The 19,756-nt window shown below is 41.3% G+C and overlaps 1 protein-coding gene and 1 long non-coding RNA gene across 2 annotated transcripts; one reads left to right on the forward strand and one right to left on the reverse strand.

Moving 5' to 3' along the window:
- Window positions 1-976: 976 nt before the first annotated feature.
- si:ch1073-15f12.3 (laminin subunit beta-3) lies at window positions 977-19,325 on the forward strand. Its single transcript, XM_034224188.1, has 23 exons — window positions 977-1,125; window positions 1,215-1,263; window positions 2,239-2,393; window positions 5,250-5,364; window positions 5,515-5,588; window positions 5,709-5,900; window positions 6,462-6,525; window positions 6,604-6,794; window positions 7,193-7,313; window positions 8,212-8,400; window positions 8,549-8,704; window positions 8,970-9,163; window positions 9,543-9,639; window positions 12,269-12,644; window positions 12,725-12,885; window positions 13,495-13,685; window positions 14,352-14,558; window positions 14,652-14,796; window positions 15,256-15,463; window positions 16,509-16,650; window positions 16,735-16,911; window positions 17,575-17,737; window positions 19,183-19,325. Exons 2-23 carry the CDS (start codon window positions 1,239-1,241, stop codon window positions 19,311-19,313), a joined length of 3,474 nt encoding a protein of 1,157 aa, XP_034080079.1. The 5' UTR covers window positions 977-1,125; window positions 1,215-1,238; the 3' UTR covers window positions 19,314-19,325.
- On the reverse strand, window positions 5,050-10,928 carry LOC117551345. The gene is made up of 3 exons (XR_004569774.1): window positions 10,870-10,928; window positions 7,858-7,991; window positions 5,050-7,340 (listed from the first exon to the last, which is right to left on the reverse strand). It is a non-coding gene; the product is annotated as an uncharacterized LOC117551345 (long non-coding RNA).
- Window positions 19,326-19,756: the final 431 nt, after the last annotated feature.

Raw genomic sequence — 19,756 nt, forward strand, 5'->3', positions numbered from 1 at the left:
AAACAGTGTTTAAGTGTAACATACATTTCATGATAAATAAATAGCTATTACAGATTCAAACTAAGGCATCATGGTTCTGATATGTTGAGACATGATAGTCCCCGGCGTTTAAGGAATGTTAAGGTTCAATGTGTTCTGCCAGCCACTGTGGGGAAGAATCTGAGCAAACAAAGAGCGGGTCCACCTTTGACAACTGAAAATCTAATTATTAATCGTGAACATTTGATTGTATTTTTTTTTAAGTGAGTTTTTAAAAGTAATACTTTTACTGCGAATATCAAAAATGGCCTTATGGCTATCGATATTGAAAGCCAAACATGGATGATAAAAAGTGATGGAGTTGGTCCTGTCAAATGATGACTTTGTGGATTTCTGAAATGTCTTTCTGACTATTGAAAACATTATTGTGGATATCTAAATGTAGTTCATATAAAAGTGTCTTTTCACTCACTAAGGCTTCTGTGCTTTAAAATGTATTCTTAAAGTGTATAGCAGCTGTATGATTCTAATACAATCAGAGTTTGTTTTAATTGCATATAGCATTCAGTTTGGAATTAGAATGTGTCACAAATACAAATGACATACTAGTTATTACATTGGTTTACAGCCTTGCTCACGCGCTGTCAGGCTGTGCTTAGAGCTATGCTAACATTAACATGTTCAAATGCTAACATGATGATGGTGCTGCATGAAAAAGAGTTATCTGGGAGAGTAAATACTAGATTTTGTAAAGACATGTTTTAGCCTGCACCGTAACAAGAAACACATCTACGAACATTTGATGTTTTTCTAACTGGTTCAATGAGTAGATGGAATGTTTGGAGCTCCGTTTAAGTTTTATATTTGAGGTCAGGATTGTGTTGTATTACACCTGGATGAGTCTTTTTAAGTTTGTGGTTTCCTCGTGTTGACTGTGTCTGCCTTCCTGTCTGTCTGTCTGTCTGTGTGTATGTGTGTGTGTGTGTGTGTGTTGATTCATGGAGTGAAGGGAGTGGAGGGGAAGGGTGTGACTCTTACACACAATGTGTCATAGCGCCCAGGTGAGACCGTGTTTATAACGCAGCAGCTTGGCAGCAACACAGTTATATAGAGCAGATAACAGAGCTGATAGCACACACACTGCAGGTGAGTCCCACTTCAGGAAATACAGACGACTGGCTTTGATTCTATTCGATCGTTCCCGCCTGCTGATATTTGTTTTGTTTTCTCAACAGACTTTTTCATAGGACGAACAAAACATGAGACTACTTTTACTTTTAGCTGGTAAGAATGTGTTCTTTTTCCTTTTGCTTTTGTGCTCTCTTTCTGTTTCAAGTATGTCCTGCACCTTTCACCAGGTTTTCCAGCCCAACACTACAGCAGCTGATTATGCGTCTCTGCATTTTCTAGCAGAGAGTTGAAACTAACCTGATCTGTGCTGCAGTGATTGGTTGGAATGAAATCCTGCATACTCTCTTCGAATGATTTCACCCTACTTTAGGGGAAATACTTAAAACACCTTTTTCTTCAAATTTAACAAAATAAATTATATTCGTAACCGTGTTAGTACAAATGTACAAATAACATTTATATACAATTCAGACACAATGAGTGACATTGGCTGTGTCTACCCTTTGAGAAAGCATCCGTTTTGAGTAGCCTACTGCAGACATTGTGCTTCATTAGGGGTGAGTATATAGATAGATTAGGGAATTCATTTTAAAGGTTGGATTAGGCAGAATATCAACAATATAATCAGGTTAGGTTGGTTTGATAAAGTATCATGTGATTGAGGTCATTGTAGTAAAAGGCATTACATTCTACTGTTGTAAAGAGACATTCATATTATATCAAAACACTTACTGTAAGGGATTACATGCCTTTTAATTACCAATGTCATGGAGTTTTACGTTTTTTAAATATTTATACTTTCCCATCTGCTGAGTAGAAAAAAGTAAATATATTAATAAATGAAAGATAATTTATTTAATCCAGATAACACAACATTTTAGAGGATTTGTGGTGTGTTTTAGTTTAACACAAACAATCTTTAACATTCCAAACATTACTGCGCAGAGTGCAGGGGAAAGTTAGTTTGACTTCCTGTGTAGACCCTCCTTCTAGGATCGGCCCTGCATGATTAATGTCAGTATTTGCTGTGAAGTGTGAGATTCCTGTTTGTGAGGACTTACATTGTTCATATAGTTATAAAACCCATTGTAACGTTTCATTTCTTGTTGTGCTGCCCCCTCCTGACAGCCATAGCTGCAGTATCACAGGCCCAGACTGACTGCTCTCAAGGGGCTTGTTACCCCCCCAGCAATGACCTCCTGCTGGGCCGGTCTCACCAGCTCCATGCCTCCTCCACCTGCGGCCTGACGGGCTCCGAGGTGTACTGCACCCCATACGAACAGGTAGGACAGTCCTGTGTGAACCATCAAAGATGTGATGACACAAGTGTCTCTGGTTTGTGTTACAATTTTATACAAACCCTCTAAAATCCCCTGTAATCAAACCTCAGTAAACGCTCCTGATCGAGGGAGACTGCTATGCAGAGGGGGGCTGCTTAGAAGAGCTGTTGGGTCAAATATGTGGAGAAAACATAAAAAAGGCACATCTCCCTCAAAAGCTGATATCAGTGAAACCACCCAGTCACGTCTCAGCCGGGCCTCGCATGGCTCTGTGCGTGGGGGGTCAGGGGTCAGGGTGACCAGACAGACAGGGGGGAGGCTGCGGGGGTTTGGCCACTGTCCACAGCCCATTTGTGAAACAGTCTAATTTCAATGCCAGGGCATCATGTTGCAACTGTTCTCTTTGACCAGCGTCTGAAAAATCAGTGCATCTGCTGGCTCAGCACAAACACCCTCTTACTGGATTTACATCTTGTAATAAGAGAGGACAGAGGTCAAAAAGTGAGCAAGAGTCATACAGAAAATGTTTTGCACCAAAAGGGGAGAGAACGTGAGATAAAACCCAACAGATCATCTTTCATGATGTATCACTCTGACATTTTGTTTGTGGTGAAACTGCACTGGAACTTTGATGAATAGTTTCAACGTTTAGTTACAACATCTAATCTTGTTGAAGTTTAAATGTGGTATTGTTTGTCTGCTGTGCTGTCAGAATTCCCCCAGACAGAGATTGTTTTTAAAGATGTGTTCTACAACATTTTTTTTGAGGGCAGTATTTTAGTTCAATAATAGTCAAATAAATAATAATTAAAAGAATGATGCAACACAGAGTGAGAAGGCAGCACAGGTCAGGAGCTGGACAGAAGCCCAGAGGTTCCAAACTGCAGTACAATGTACCTTAGGTACTTGTAGAGTGTGTGTGTGTGTGTGTGTGTGTGTGTGTGTGTGTGTGTGTGTGTGTGTGTGTGTGTGTGTGTGTGTGTGTGTGTGTGTGTGTGTGTGTGTGTGTGTGTGTGTGTGATCCCACCTTCAAGATAGTTTCTCTGTAATGTTGTTGAACTCCTACCTTCTGTATAGTGTAAGTAAAGTTCCTGCACGTTATAATAAAGACAGTACTTGAGTTACAGTTAATTAGCACATGTTAGCGTTATTGTGTTGTTATGTAGAAAATGTCCTCCAACTATCAGATCAGTTTCCGTCTAGTTACTAAGGTAACCTTAACCTCAGACAAACCCTCCTCAAGACAGAGCATCAGGACGTGTGTGATGTTGTGTAACCCTCGTCCCTCACAGTGTGTGTTTGCAGCGCCTCAGGGCATGGATAGCTGAGTTGGGTGGGGAGACTCTCTCTGACTGATCAATGCTTTCCCTTTTTGTAATACCTGAGCCGCACCTCGTCCAGTCAGGGAGGGGCCACAACACTCAGCTGTACCTCAGCGCTGACACACACACACACTCATAACTACCAGCAAAGAGCCACAATAGTAAAGCCCTCACTTCCAGCTCGGAGGGCCAGTCCCATCTTGTTCGCTCTGCGTCATCACGTTGCTCCGAGCAGCACATTTAGTAACATATAATAATACTTAACACCCGATATGATTATGATATTACCAATTCGTATTTTGAATTCTTGAAGTGAACTATTGTTTTGCCTCCACGTTATGAAAGGAATCCAGAATGAGAGAAAAATCTTGATGAATTCAAATAAATGGGGTTGCGTTTCAAAACAGCTAAATGATAGGAAAACATCAAACTCTCACACACTTTGTATATTACAGGTATCATGTCCCACATACACTTATCCTTTCCAATGTGTTTCTAACACACTTTTGTTTTAGTAATATTCTTAATGTGGGACTATTACTTAAAAAGTATTTTGAATGTGTTTCTACCATAATAACATGTACAGTTGGTGCAACAGCAGTTGGCAATATCTAAATGCAAACAGTGAGCTTGCACACACTGTTTGGTGACGGGCCTCAGTGCCAAAAGCCACAAACCTTGGGAAAAAGCCTCCACATGAAATCACTTTTAACCCACACATGGCAAGTTTATAAGCCTCTGAGCTAACTGAGGAGAGGTGGTGGTCAACATGACATGAACACAGCCAACTTTGTAAGAGTTTAATCCTCTCATGTCATTAAAAAAAGATGCACTGTTTTTTTTATAAGAAAAAGAATACTGATTATAATTCAATGCTTATTTCCTGCTTATAACGACAATGTTTATTTTATGCTTTCAAGCTTGAATCATATTGACTCATCAAATACAAACACATGAAGTGTCACGGTAATACTCATCTTAGAAAGACCTTTCCTCAGTTAGCTTTGTGGAAACCGGTGTTGTGTTGCTAGAAATCATTTTCAAATTGTATCGGGGTTTTGTGATTTGTATTTTATAATTAATTTCACGTTCACTAGTCACGTTCCACAGGTGTCACAAATGGACCGTGCTCCAGACGTACTTGTACTGTAGCATATTATTTCCGAATCAATAATTGTTCAAATTATGAATTTATTTTTGTATTTCTTTATTTTTGTTGTCATAACAATCTTTCCTCCTGGTCTCTTGCCCCACTGTCTTGCACCCGCGCCCCCCACTTTGAGAAACACGGCACTAATTAGAAGAACGCAGACTAAAACAGCAATGTACAGACGAATCAGATGACTAAACATGATCTTAGAATATATTTTAACATATATTTTTTGCATATTTTGGGAATTATTATTTGCATTACTTTCTGCTGACACTAGGTGGGGCTGTGCCTGCCCCTAATGACACTGGACATACACACATATTACAATGCAGTTCTGTGGGAAAGCGCGTTGATACTGATGTTTGTTTGTTTTGTGATTCTTAGAGGAGGATGAAGTGTTGTCCATGTGACTCCACCAACCCAAACGCTCGGCTGGCCCACACGGTCCGGGACGTCCTGTCCACCGCCGGACCGCAGAGATGGTGGCAGTCCAAGAAAGGTGGGCACAGAAAGAAAGAAAGAGATAAAGAAAGAAAAATAGTGCTGTCCTTGGCTGTTGGAAACCAAACGTCATGAAATCTATCTGAAACATGTATTTGAGTATTAAAGTATTTCTCTGTGAACATGTGTGCTGCTGTGTTTCCTGTAGAGGTGACCCCGGTGACCCTCCAGTTGGACCTGGGCAATCTGTTCCAGCTGGACAACCTGCAGCTCAGCTTTAAGGTATGCTGGATCACACCAACACAAAGAAACACACTCACTTCTGTTGTTTGATGGATGTTTAAATCTTCTTTAGGATGGTATTGTATCTTTGCATCACAGAGCACTTGTATTTCTCCGCAGAGTCCTCGTCCCAATGCCTTAGTTATAGAGAGGACTCTGGATGACGGCAAGGGGTGGCAGCCCGCCCTGTACCTGGCTACAGACTGTGCAAAATCTTTTCCTGGCATCCCCACAGCAACTCCTCTGACTCTGGAACACACATACTGCTACACACTGCCCCCTACTGGAGCAAGCCCATACCAAGATCACACCGTAAGGCTTTACCTTTTTCAAGGCTCATTTCTCTAAATGTTTCGTTTCTGTCAGATTTTAAAATAAGATCTAACATTGTTTAAATGTGTATTGTTATTAAATTGAAGAACTGTGATGTCCTCAGCATAAGAAGACCTTGTTTCAGTGTCTTCTTTTTGTGCTGCTTGTGGGCAAACAATTTGGCCAAATTCAGTGTAAGGTGTTTTGCTCTCTTTAGAAAATATCTAGGTAGGTTTTAAGGCAATAAACACTTTGTGATTTGTGTGTGATTTGAAGGGTTAAATTAACTGTATTATTAAAAATAAACACCTTTACAAACTAGATTTAATTCCTGCAGTTTTGTGTAATTTTGGAAAAAATGTGTAATTGATTTAGCGTTAACTCATGATAAATGTGATGTTTAGACAAGTATACACGCAGTTCCAACCTGTTAAAGCCTGGGCAGGAATGCATTCACAAAGAAAGAAAAAAACATTGTGTTGTGAAATAAGAGCAAATCACACTGAAGGAAAACAATGATGTTATATAAATTAAAATGACATTTAAATGTCTCTTTTCCAGATCCAATACAGTCCTTTGCGTCAGTATGCCTATGTTCCAGCTTCCAAAAGCCAAAAGATTGAAGGTGAGTCTCTCAATTGTCTGTCATGAATGAGTTCACTGGGTCACAGGGTACGCTGCTGACCTGCTCTCTCCCCCTCAGATGTGTCGGGGGTGACGGGGCTGAGGGTGAGGCTCACAGAGCTGGGCGATGTCCCCCGGGTGCCAGGCAGAGCGCTCAGCAGGTTCTACGCCCTGAAGGAGATGAAGGTGGTGGGCAGATGCATGTGCCACGGACACGCCAACCGGTGCCTGCCAGAGGCCTACAGCAGCCCGCAGGCCAGCGGCATACAGGTGTGTGGGGGGGTTTGAGGAAGGGGGGGTTTATGGAGTTGCTGGTAGGCAAATGTTTTTCTTACAGCTTATTCCTGCTTTTGGTTTATTTCACAAAAAGTGAAACGTTGACTTTAATTGAATGTATTATGTCAGATTTCACATAACTGTATTAGGTTAGTTGAGTGCAAAAATAATAAGTTGCACTTAATGTTTTTACTTAACCTTAATATTATTGCTTTCAACTAACCTAATAGTTATGTGAAATCTGTTGACATGATACATTTAGTTAAAGTCAACGTTTCAGATTGTTCAGTGAACTATGCTAAACCCAGCTTCGACCCCAAATGTCTCAGAACCGTATTTGTTTATTATTATTTGATTTGCTGCAGTGATCCTTTCTCTGTGTTTCTCTGCAGGTGAATCCTCAGTGTGACTGCCAGCATCACACAGCAGGTGTGAACTGTGAGCGCTGTGATGACCTCTACAACGACCGTCCCTGGAGCCCTGCAGAGGAGGGGGACACACACGCCTGCCAACGTGAGACCTGCTCCTGCTTCACCTCCTCTAAACAAGCAGGCGATTAAATCAAGTAGTGAGCAGTTAGTGGAAGAAGTTACTTTACATAAGGCTACAGTCTTGCAGTGGTGTAAAGTAACTAAGTACATTTACTCAAGTACACTTCTTATGTACAATTTTGAGGTACTTGTACTTTGTTGCTACTTTGTACTTCTACTCCTCTACAGTTCAGAGGTACATGGTGTACTTTCACTCCACTACATGTATTTAATCCCTTTAGTTACTTCACAGATGTGGATGAATGATGTGAAATGTAATCAAGTGTTGAATCAGACTTTAGTTCCACCTGGAGTAAATCCACCAGCTACCCTGCAGTATACAAAGTCATTCAAACTAGCTGCACCTTCACCAGCTTTGAGAACACTTTGATCAATCATTATAACACACATACAGCTCTGGAGAAAAATGAAGAGAAGACTGCACATTTTTCTTAAATCTCAATCTCTACAAAGGGCAGCCATTCCATTGTAACAGAGTATTCCTGCACTGTGGTATTTCTACTTACTTTTACTTGAGTACAAGATCTGAGTACTTCTTCCACCTCTGCAGTTTGGGTGAGGTCATTTCCTGTATTTATCACTGCTAACCTTGTAGGTTGATATTGGCATTCACTGGTGTCCAGCTCTGTCACGGTGGAGGCTGAAAACAGGAAATCTGATTTGTACAAGTCAGCATTAAAACATTCATACAAAGGCAGAGGCTGCCTGCCACACAAAGTGCTCCTGCTCATGAGACGAGCCTTCACTCACACACTGAAGCCTTTTCTGATGTGGGGTTTAGTTTATTGGACATGTTGCCTGCAGTGGCTGGGGATCAAATATCAACAGTTAACTAATTATTACTGTTCTTTTCTCCTCAGGCTGTGAATGTAACAACCACGCTCAGCGCTGCCGTTTCAACCAGGCGGTGTACGAGGCCAGCGGGTGGAAGAGTGGAGGTGTGTGTGAGGGATGTCTGCACCACACCACAGGGCCAAAGTGTGACCAGTGTGCCCCAGGCTACCAGCCCAACCCCCACAGCCACATGGACCGCCCTGATGCCTGCCTACGTGAGTGGATCATCAGTGGGATGGAAAGCACTCTGAACGTTATGTTATACAACACAAAACAAATCTTACTATGGCATGAATGTTTGAATTGAGAATGCAAAATGTGCAAAATATTCTCTTGTATAACATCCTTGTGTTGTTGCTGCAGGCTGTGTGTGCAGTGCTGAGGGGACGGTGAACGGGGGCCGGTGTGACGACAGCACAGGTCTGTGTCAGTGTAAGGTGAATGTTGAAGGGCCCCGATGTGACCGCTGTAGGAGAGGCTACTACGGACTGAGCACCTCCAACCCTCTGGGCTGCTCCAGTGAGTGTAACATAATAATAATAATAATAATATACTGTATATCACACTTTGTTTCAGCAATACTAGCTTAGCCTGATCAGAGGAAGGGTCTCAGTGCATGCTCCTGAATTTGAGAATCCTTAAACACATAATCCCCAGATATCAGATGTTTCTCTCTTCTTTAGCTTCCATTTGAAACCTTCATTATACTATCACTGTTACTGCAGTGGATCACTCAGTCTGAAGTGTGTGTCCGGGGATCTTCCTAACTGCTCCTTCTGTGCAGAGTGTTCCTGCTCTGTGGACGGCTCTCTGACAGAGGTGTGTGACCCGATCACCGGCCAGTGTCCGTGTCGTCCTCACTTCCACGGCCTGACCTGTGAAGTGTGTTCTAAAGGTTACTGGAAACCCTCTCTGTCAGGACGCTGCACCCCCTGCAACTGTGACCCCACCAGGTCCTACAGCGACACATGTGACCAGGTACCACCTTTGACCCCAAAGAGTAATAGAACATTTGACTAAAATACCAGTACAAATGAAATTCAATAAGTTTCCCCTAATCCCTTAATCGTTCCCAAATGATTGTTTCACGAAACATTGACTCTAATTAAATGTATTACGTCAACAGGTTCTACATAATTGTACTAGGTTAGTTGAAAGCAATAGTAAACCTATTCTTTTTTTATTTAAACTTAATATTATTGCTTTCTAATTGTTTTAACTAACCTAAAACAATTGTGTATGATTTGTTGACATAATTCATTTAGTTAAGTCAACGTCTCTGTTTTTTTAGTGCATCAGTGAATATCAACTGACAATGTGACTACACTGAAAATCAGCTCTGTTTCCTCCTCTCCAGGTGACCGGTCAGTGTCAGTGCAGACCGGGCTTTGGAGGCCGAGGATGCACCGAGTGCCCCGACAACACGTACGGAGACGCTCTCATCGGCTGCAAGCGTGAGCTCTCTCTCATTACTCCCAGTGGCGATCCTAGAGTATGTGGGGGCCCTAGGCAAACATTCACTGGGGGCCCCTCGAACCAGCTTTTCATCACCACGCACAGGCGACAACTAAACTTAAGGCAACGAAACTTAAGATAATAAGCAGCATTTTACGGCACGCTATGCATGGGGCCGCCTTGAGGGGGATTCCCGACATGTCGTTTCAGTGAATTAAAGGGTGTTTCATGTTGTCGTTGCTGTGGACCTTCTTAATATACCTTCTTTGGGGGCCCGCTTCTGGTCTGGGGCCACCAAGCAGTCGCCTGCCTTGCCTGTTCGCAAGGTGCGCCCCTGATTACTCCTTTTGTGGTTCATAAACCATTTGTTGGAGTCATGGAATGTCATTACTCCATTGGAGATTAGTTTTCTGTCTCGGTGCATGGTACAAGTGTATCTTGTTTAATTGAGTATATTCAGTACATGTTGGATTCACATTTAAGAAAGGTTCAGAATCAGAATCAGGTTTACTGTCAAGTAAGTTTACACATACCAGGGATTTGCCTAGGTGTATATGGTGCATACATAAACACAGTTAAAGAAGATACATTGTAAGAAAAACAACCCAAAAAAAAAAATATTTAAAGGAATGCTCCACTCATTAGATAATTAATCAAAACTTCAGTATTTAGTGAAACATTATGTTTAAACCATACCCTGAAGAAATCAGCGATATTCCCCGGTAAATAATGATTTTATAGCTCTTTTTTATCAAAACCTGTATATTCCGTCAGGCCGCTGCCATTTTGCCCATTTTCAGTAGTCACGTGATGGTCGTGACGTCATCCATGCGTTCACTTTGTAAACACACGAAAACTTGGAGTATTTGAGTTCGGACTCGTCAGCCGAGGAAGAAGTTTTGAGCAATATGAAGAGATTGGAAGGGGGAATTCAGCCATACAGGTTCGAGCCTACTTAGTACTACTTAGTAGATACAATGATTTTGATTACTAGATATGTATGCATGTAGTACTACCCTTGCTAGCGATTCCCTCTCTAGTTTAGCATACTCAGCCTCGTTGTCCCTGGCCCTAGAACCACGATTTTATGGGGCCGGAAAAACTGGGGGAAAATACCCACTAGCCGGTACTACGCTATATGGAAAGGCCACCAAAAACTGGCCTGGCCTGGACGATAAAGGACGTTTAAACGGGGCTACCCGCTGCAATGGAAATGCGCCATAACATACCTTATTCTTACTCCGAGCACTACTTCTGGTCCTCCGTCGCTTCACACTTGCAGAGGGCGATTTCTCAACTGGCCGAACTGGTGTCCTGGTCGGTGATGACACCAGAAAGACCGATGGTACTGCATCTCCATTAAGTAATGGTTGTTCAATAAATCCCATGTTATGTTTTATCATACTCTCAGAGTAGTCGTCCGGAAACTTGAAATGTTCGCTGCATACATGCCTGTGGATCTTTCGGTTCGGGCCGGCCACATTTCGCTAGCCACTGCCTCCGAACGTACTTCCTACGCTTACCTTTTGGCAACAGATGGAACCGAGCATTCCGTGGATTGTTCCTATCTGAATTGTGGCAATGTTTCGCGATACAATGAGGCATATTTGAAGAGAGTAACTACAGTAAATAACATGAACATCAACGTGTCCTCGAAACCAAACGCATGGTTTACGTCACGTCCGGTAAAATGGCGCCGCCCACAGTGTTGATGTTATTTCGGTAATTAATCAGTTTAAAATCACTGATAATGTCATCGGATTAAAAAAAAAAAAAGAGAGACTGGCAGAGACTGGTCTGTTTTATCGGATGATAAAAAAAATTAAATGAGTGTCATGAGCATACCATTCCTTTAATAAAGAAACTATTATAACATAAAAATATAGAGAAGTATTTACATGAAATATTGATAAACCAAAAACAAAGGGTAACAAATAGACAAAATACATTAATTATGTGCATTGTTACAAAAATTGGAAAGCTGTGCAGATATTAAAAGAGGTAGCTTTGTATAGAAATGTGAAATACATTCGAAGGGTTGTGCAGGACTGACAGTACTTAATTGAAATAAATAATAACAAGATATTGTTCACTCACAGATCCCGTGTTTAGCACAGGCTAATCTGGTCTCAGTTATGTTTTTGTACCAGATTACAGTCCCAGGTCCATTCTTAATGCTTATTTCAAGACATGAACCAAGGCTGCTGTAGTGGGGTGTACAGGGGGGCTTCATTCCAATTGAAGCAGGCCTCTTCAAGGCTACTATATCTGTAATCATTGTGTCTAGCGATTCATGTAAAAATATATTTGGACATTTACGTGGAAAATGCATTATAACAACATGAACAAGTGTGGTCAGTGTGTAGTGATATCTGTCTTGTTATGAAATTATAAAAATGTATATCAAAAAATATAATAATTAAAATGTGTATTTATATTTATTATATATAAACTGTTCAACCAAAGTGTAATGTGTAGATCATTTTCAGTTGTAGTATTGTGCCTCTCGTGTTAATGACTGAGGTATTAGAGTTTTATATTATTATATACAACTTTATTAAACTGTGTGGGCCCCTGAGGGTCCCCTTAGTGTTTATTATCGTCTTGTAATGGTCTCTTCCTCCGCAGCGTGTCGGTGTGATGCTGAAGGAACACTTCCAGAAGTTTGTGATAAGCAGACCGGAGTGTGTCTGTGCCGGCCGGGCGTCACGGGGCCCCGCTGCGACTCCTGCAGTCGGGGACACTGCGACTCCTTCCCGGGCTGCACCACATGTCCCTCCTGCTTCTTCACGCTGGACGCCCAGAGACAGAACCTGAGCTCAGCCCTGGGGAGACTCTCCCCCAGCATCCCTACCCGTCCTGGAGGTTCTGGTGATCTTGGAAACTTTGGACCTCGCATCCGGGTCCTGGAGAACAGCCTGAACCTGATCCGGGGATCCATCTTTCTTCCACTCAATACCACCACACAGATCGATGAAGCTCTGTCCAAACTGGACAAGCTCAGGTAAGGCTCCACCAAGGACACATGGGAACCCGCTAACTTCTGGGTTTTTTCTCTAACTGGTGCCTAATTTTGTCTTGCAGGGACCAGGTGGACAAGGTCAACAATGAGCTGTCACCCAAGGAAAGAACTCCTGGTCTGGGCTCAGAGCTGGACAAACTGCAGGCTCTGCTGGACAGTCTCACTCTGCAGTACAAAGCCAAGAAAGATGCAAAGGACAACTCCGTCACTCAAAACAATTCCGGTGAGAAACAAGGACACACCGTCACGCTGCACACTACACCTAGTGACAGATCATTGTGTGCAGTTATTTGTGTGCATGATTTAACCCTCCTGTTGTGTCCGGGTCAAATCTGACTGATTTCATCATTTAGTCAATCATAAATATTGTGTTTGTCATTGGATTGCCTTGAGGCCGGATGATATCCTCCACAGTAACATTTGAAATAGCTGATCACCACTTTCATTACATTATGATGGTTTAGTCAACTATGTTCCCGGTTAAAAATGAGCGCCATCGGAAATGAATGGGTAACCCCAGATTATGTTCTTCAGATAGTACAATTTGATAACATTTTAATTTTGGAATACATTATTCTATTCTTTGTATATTTACTGCAGTTATTCATGTACCATTGGTCTGAGACATTCTTTACAGATTAAAAGGGTGTTAAATAACATTTTGTAGGTTTTTATGTTAACACCAAAGTTAGAACAAAACAGGAGGGTAAAATAGAATTTCTCTTATGTGGCTCTAATCAAAATGCACCATTTCCACCATTTCTCTCAAAAATACGTTCTTATATGGGGACATCGTAGAATTGACTTGTGTTTTGTTTAACTGTCCCATTAGGAGCTTTTTCTACCATCAAGAACGCCTACAACGAGTCTACCGATGCAGCTAAGAAAGTGGATGACAGCAAAACCCCAGTAAAGGAATCAGCTGATCTCAGAAAAGAGACGAATGACATTCGCGACCAAATACAGCCCGCCAACACCGGAGACATAGCCTCCCGACCGGACCTCACTCCTGCTGCCAGACAGGTGACTGCCAGCCTCAGGCAGGGAGACAGATAGTGTGCTTTGTGGCACGATCAGTGTTGGAAGAAGTACTCAGATTTGAGCAATACTACATTCAAAAAGTACAAAAGTATCGGCAGCAAAATATGCCAGTACCAAAAGTAAAAGTACTACTTTGCATGATAGCCCATTTTAGAATCTTATATATATTGAGTTTCTGGGTTACTATTATGATTATTGATTTATTTCTATAACAACTGGTATATGATGTAGAGCTAATTTAAATAACTGTATATGCTGTTGGATATCTTTAACAAGAAATATATATCAGTTTATTTAATAAGATTTCTTATTAGCTAATAATCTAAACCTAAAAAGTAACTAGAAACAAAAGCTGTCAAATAAATGTGGTGAAGCAAAAAGTATAATATTGGCTTGTAAAATGTAGTGGAAGTAAAAAGTAGCATACACTGAAAATACTCAGGTAAAGTACAAGTAACTCAGAATTGTACTTAAGTACCACTTAATACTAATAGTAATTATACTTTGTTACTATCCATCACTGAGCATTATCAAAACTACAGCTTTGAAGATACTGGTTGATTACTTTTGCATTAATTGAGAATTGTATCAACACCTGCTGTTTGATGGCTTTTTCCTACAATGAGACCATGGCTCCTATATTCTCAGGTATGTGGCAGTGTCCGCTCAGAGCCCTGCACCCCTCTGAAGTGTGAGGGTGAAGACTTGTGTCCTCCGGAGGGAACCCCACCTTGTAAAAAGGGCGAAAAGTGTGTGGGCGCCCTGCCGCTCAGCAAGAGGGCCGACGCTGATGTGAAGGATGTGAAGGAGCGACTGGACCGGCTCTCTGGGAAGATCACCGACGCTGCAGAGAAGGTTCACACACACTCCAACACCTCTGCTCCGGTTTTACAAGCAATATTTTCAGATTCTATAGGCATTGTATAACACAACATCAATCCCTTACAGCTCCAGGATGCACAGGAAAACACCAATCAGGTGAGACTGACTGCAGAGAAGCTGTCCAATAAGATGAAGCAGGCCAGAGAAGATCTAGAAGACGACTTGAAGGAGACACGTGACGTTGTGAAAGATCTCAAGGATTTCCTATCAGGTAAACAATATTGTGGTGCAGAATATAGCGAGGGGCGGCTGGTGCCCCACCACATACATCTGACCCCCTCCCCTGATATATGGAAGGAAGGTTCCAGGTGCAGGTTATTCCTTTGTTCCCATTGGGAGATGCAGATAAAAGACAAGGGATTTTACACGTTTTTACACAACACAGACAGACAAATCTCTAAAAAAGTACATCCTGCTCCGTCACATCGAAAAGCATTTAACAACCACTTGTACAAACGTGAGCATTCCAAAAATATAATAAATAAATAAGCATTGCTTCCATAGCACCCGACTGACACACTGCTACAACTTCTTCATTGGTACGAAGGCTGCTGCTTATTTCTACACTTAGCTCCAATATAGAGCTGGACCGCCGCTGTAACTGTCTGAGGTTCAGGCTCTCCTGGTTCCAGTACTAATTGGCAAGTTGTTTCTGTTGTTCTCTGTGCAGACCCTTCCTCCAACCTGACCCACATCCAGGAGGTGAGCGACTGGATCCTGAAAGCCAAATTACCTCTCAACCTGGAGGCTCTGAAGAGGAAGCTCAAGGAGCTGAAGGACCTGGCCGCCAACCTGCCTGACAGCACGGCCGTGCTGAAGGAGGCGGAGCCACAGCTGGAGACAGCCAGGAAACTGCTGCAGGAAGCCAAGGACGCCAGGTGGGCTTCAACCTTCAGGAGCACACTGCTGACGCTTCAGTCTGTTTAATAAAATATACGTATAAAAAAGCCAAGGTGGAAAAACTACAGATTTGAGCCTAAATGAATAATGCAATTACTATCAAGGACATCTAGTGTTACATCACAGAATATATATCATTAAACAGGTTGAAAACATGAATCAATATGTTGACGTTTTTTAAACCACAATCATTTTGTACGATACATTATATCTGTAAGGGAAACTTCTGCAGCAATGGAGAGTCAGGACTCAGAGAGACACGAGGAGAGTTGGAGCTTTGATGTCAAACACTGGTAGTTTATTACAAGGATACGGCCGGAGAATTCACATCACAAGTCACAGCAGCAAAAGGTTCTGACTGCACGGTGGGTTGCCATGTCAATTCTGCCCAGCCTCTCTCTCGATAGACCTTTTAACTAGTTTACAGAGAGTTAATGAGCATATTGGGGAGAGACTAAACAGCTGGGCACCCTGAATCATTTGCGTCTGACCCTTAATGGCCTCGAAGCCAGTGTTCCCACAGTCGTAAAACTCCCTATCAGGCCATAAAACTTGACACTAAGTGCTGGAGCACATTCCTTAAAGCTGGCGTCACGAACAGGATTTGTTATTAACGTCAACAGGCAATAAGGTTAAATATCTTAGGAGTAAGGAAGAATTATTCTTTGACACTTAGGAATAACGAATAAATATTCTCTAACAATAGATATAGTATTTTCAAGTCAAATATTGTAAGATTGTCCTTTTTTTCTAGCATCACATCTGTTCTAGTTACGTTGAGTTTAGGATAACAAATCCAAATTCCAAAATGGCACGCACAGATCTTATTATCCTGTTACTAAGACTGAGATAATTAACATTTAGGGCATCAAAAGTTGCTCCTATAGTTTTTATTAGGAATACAATTTAAATCCAAATGTAGAAATACAGGGCCCTCCTTCCTCTCCTCCCGAGGATGCTCTGCTGTGTCTTTTTGTGATGATTTATGTCAGGTTGATGTCAAAGTTCTCTCTCTGACTACAGGGATACGGCACTAGGAGTAAAGGACGGTGTGGATAATTTGCTAGGAGGCATCGTCTCGGAGGAGGGCTCCCTCGCTGACCTGGATGTCAAACTGCAGAACAGCATGGATCTCATAGAGAACCTGAGCGACAACCTTAACAAGGTAGGACACATCAAACGTAGCTGACGTTGGGCACATTCATTCCAAAGAAAGAATGACTGAGCTTTGGTGGTTCTCTTCATGCAGACCAAAGAGCAGCTGATCCCGGCGGAGAAGACTCTGGATGATGTGTCAAAACTGATAAAGCCGATGCAGCCTCAGCTGGACGAGCTTAAAGAGCTGCTGAAGAACGGAGGCCAGCTGGCTGAGGATGCACAGGAAGACGCAGAAAAGGCTCAAGATGAGGCAGATGCTGCTGAAGAGGTGGGGGACCTGCTCTGCCTGTTTTTAAATAAACCTTTAAGTTAACAAAGAGGACGTAGAACCATCTGGGGTTGAGGTTATAGCTGTTGGTGTTCTTCATTTTACTAAACTCAAGTGTCTCAAATACTTGGTCACACCACTTGCATTCGTATCAACGTCAGCGGCGGTCAAAGTAACAATACCACTGTAGAAACAATAATATATATGTTATCACCGGATTCCAATGAATGATCTATTAACTTTACAATACAATTTACAGCTGATATTTTACATTACATTACATTTTTGTAATAAGATGTTGTACCTGCAAAGTAGCCTAACTAATATTGTCAAATAAATGTAGCGGAGTAAAAAGTAGAATGTTTATTTTCCAAATTGTAGTGGAGTAGAAGTATGAAGTAGCAGGAAAAGGAAATACTCAATTTAAATATAAGTACCTCATATATGTACAGTACATGAGTAAAGGTACAAAGTCACTTTCCACCAATGAGTACTATAAATCCTGAAATGAGCTGAAACAGGTTTTTTTCATTTGCAAATGTCTGCTGTCAGAGTACGTCATTAAGATTTTCCCGGTGTTGAAACATTTAGGAACGCTGTTAATGTTGCTGCGTATTGTTGGAGAATTCAAATATGTGTGTGTTTCTGTGTGTGTGTTTGTAGGACCTGGTGCTTTTGGAGGAGAAGCTGCAGCAGCTGAAGGACAAGGCTGCGGCCAAGGGCCCGGAGGGGGGGGCGGGGCCCCTGGGGGACAGGCTGGCCAAGTTAAAGCAGGACGCTGGAGATCTGGCCAACACCACCGACACCATGACCGAGGCTCTGGAAGGTACTGTAGAGTGCTGGAAAATAACAAGTACATTTACTCAAGTACCATGCTAAAGTACACTGAAAAAACTTCAATTAAATGTTTAATGTCAACACATTTCACATAACTGTATTAGGTTACATACTTGTACTTTACTTGAGCATTTCTATTTAATGACACTTTATTATTCTACCCCACTACATTTTGGAAGCAAAGATTGTACTTTCACTCCACTACATGTATTTAACACTAATAGTAACTATTTACTTTTAACATATTAAAACATGTGATTTGCTTATATGATATGATGCAGTACTGTACTACCAATATACAAACATTCAAACCAGTATTTTAATTTTACATATCTTAAATTGGCTTCACATTGACAAACTACAACATTAAAATGCCCTGATATGTATTTGTTAGTGATAAAAACAGGATATTACATATGATATCAAAAATAGAATATTGTGAAAGGACTTTTACTTTTGATACTGTAAGTACCGGTACATATTGTTTCTGTGCTTCTACCTAAGTAACATTTCGCACATCTACTTGTAACGGAGTATTTTAGGACCATAGTATTTCTACGTTTACTCAAGTAAATCTCAGTACTTCTTTCACCTCTGGTAATGCAGCACACCAAACCACCAAGTGAGTGGTTCAACTTTTAATTTCATTAACCTTTTAGTAATGTTAGTCACTCTCAAATAAGAACACTTTATAAATAAGTCTTCCTGTCTGCTGAGGGAGGATTTGAAACGTTTCCCCATTAAGCTGAATGTCATTTCACCGGGTGAATGTGAGATGCTTGATAAATACCCCCGAACTCTCCCCTCTGATTCTAAGAGGTTATAAGTAATGACTGATCTACATGCAGTTTGTCCCTAAGTCTCACTTTTGGCCTTCTGGATATTGCCAGAAATAAACATATTTGTACTTTTTTTTGTTTTTCCATTTGATGCTACTTTATACTTCCACTGCACACAAACTTTTAGAACCAAATGTCCTATACTGTAAAGATCCACTAAATTCATTTGAACACTCATAGTTACTGGTTACTTTGGACAAATGAAAAAACATAATATGATATGGTGCTGTACTACTAATCTACGCAGTATTTCATTTATCTAGACTTGGTGCACATTGACAAAGTACAGTACATGTTTAAAAACAGGATAATATAATAACCATAATTATATGATACTGTGAAAAGATCCACTTTTCATAACGAGTTACTTTTGAAACTAGAATTACACTTTTATTATTCAGAATTAATTATTAGAGAACAGGTGACGACAAAACCATTGTCACATATACAGACACCAGACATTTTTTACAAAGCAAGGCACAGACAATGACATAATACCAAGGGAGACAGTAGTATTTTGACTTTGACTGACTTAAGTTGTTCCTGCAGTGTTTGATCACACCCTCAGTAACTTCCTCTACTTTCTTTTGTTCAGGTAAAGCCGAGTCCCTCAGGTTGCTGCAGGACGAGATCCTACAGAAGTCCTCAAAGCTTGAAGGGCTGGATGTCAAGCTTAAAGATCTTTTGGAAAAGCTTCGTCTGAAATCTGCCATCTGCCATGGCTGAGAGGCCCCCCCCCCCCCCCCCCCCCCCCCCACACACACTGCTTCTACTGTCAGAAAGAAAGCTGTCACTTCTTTCCTTTTGAACATTGCTATAACTCCTGTCTATAACACTATACCTCTTCTCTGGCAGTTCAATGAATTGTGGGAAATGTAGGACGTCATTATCTGGAGTTGAATGTGATAGAAGGAGGGGGCAGAAAGAGGGTTCAGGAAGACACATAGCTGAGTACTCTTTATCCCAAAATAACTCTATTGAACATTAAAGACCATTGTAAGTAACAGTGTCAATGTAACACAGTGAGGGTTCCATTTATTTAACTCAGAATGTGTGTAAATACTTTTAAAAGTACCAGTATTATGACATTATGTAGGTGCATTTCAATATTTGGTCAAACACATTGTGATATTGAGTCCATCAGTTTCATTTTCATCATTTAGCACTTT

Source organism: Gymnodraco acuticeps, unplaced genomic scaffold, assembly GCF_902827175.1.
Source record: "Gymnodraco acuticeps unplaced genomic scaffold, fGymAcu1.1, whole genome shotgun sequence".
NCBI lineage: Eukaryota > Metazoa > Chordata > Actinopteri > Perciformes > Bathydraconidae > Gymnodraco > Gymnodraco acuticeps.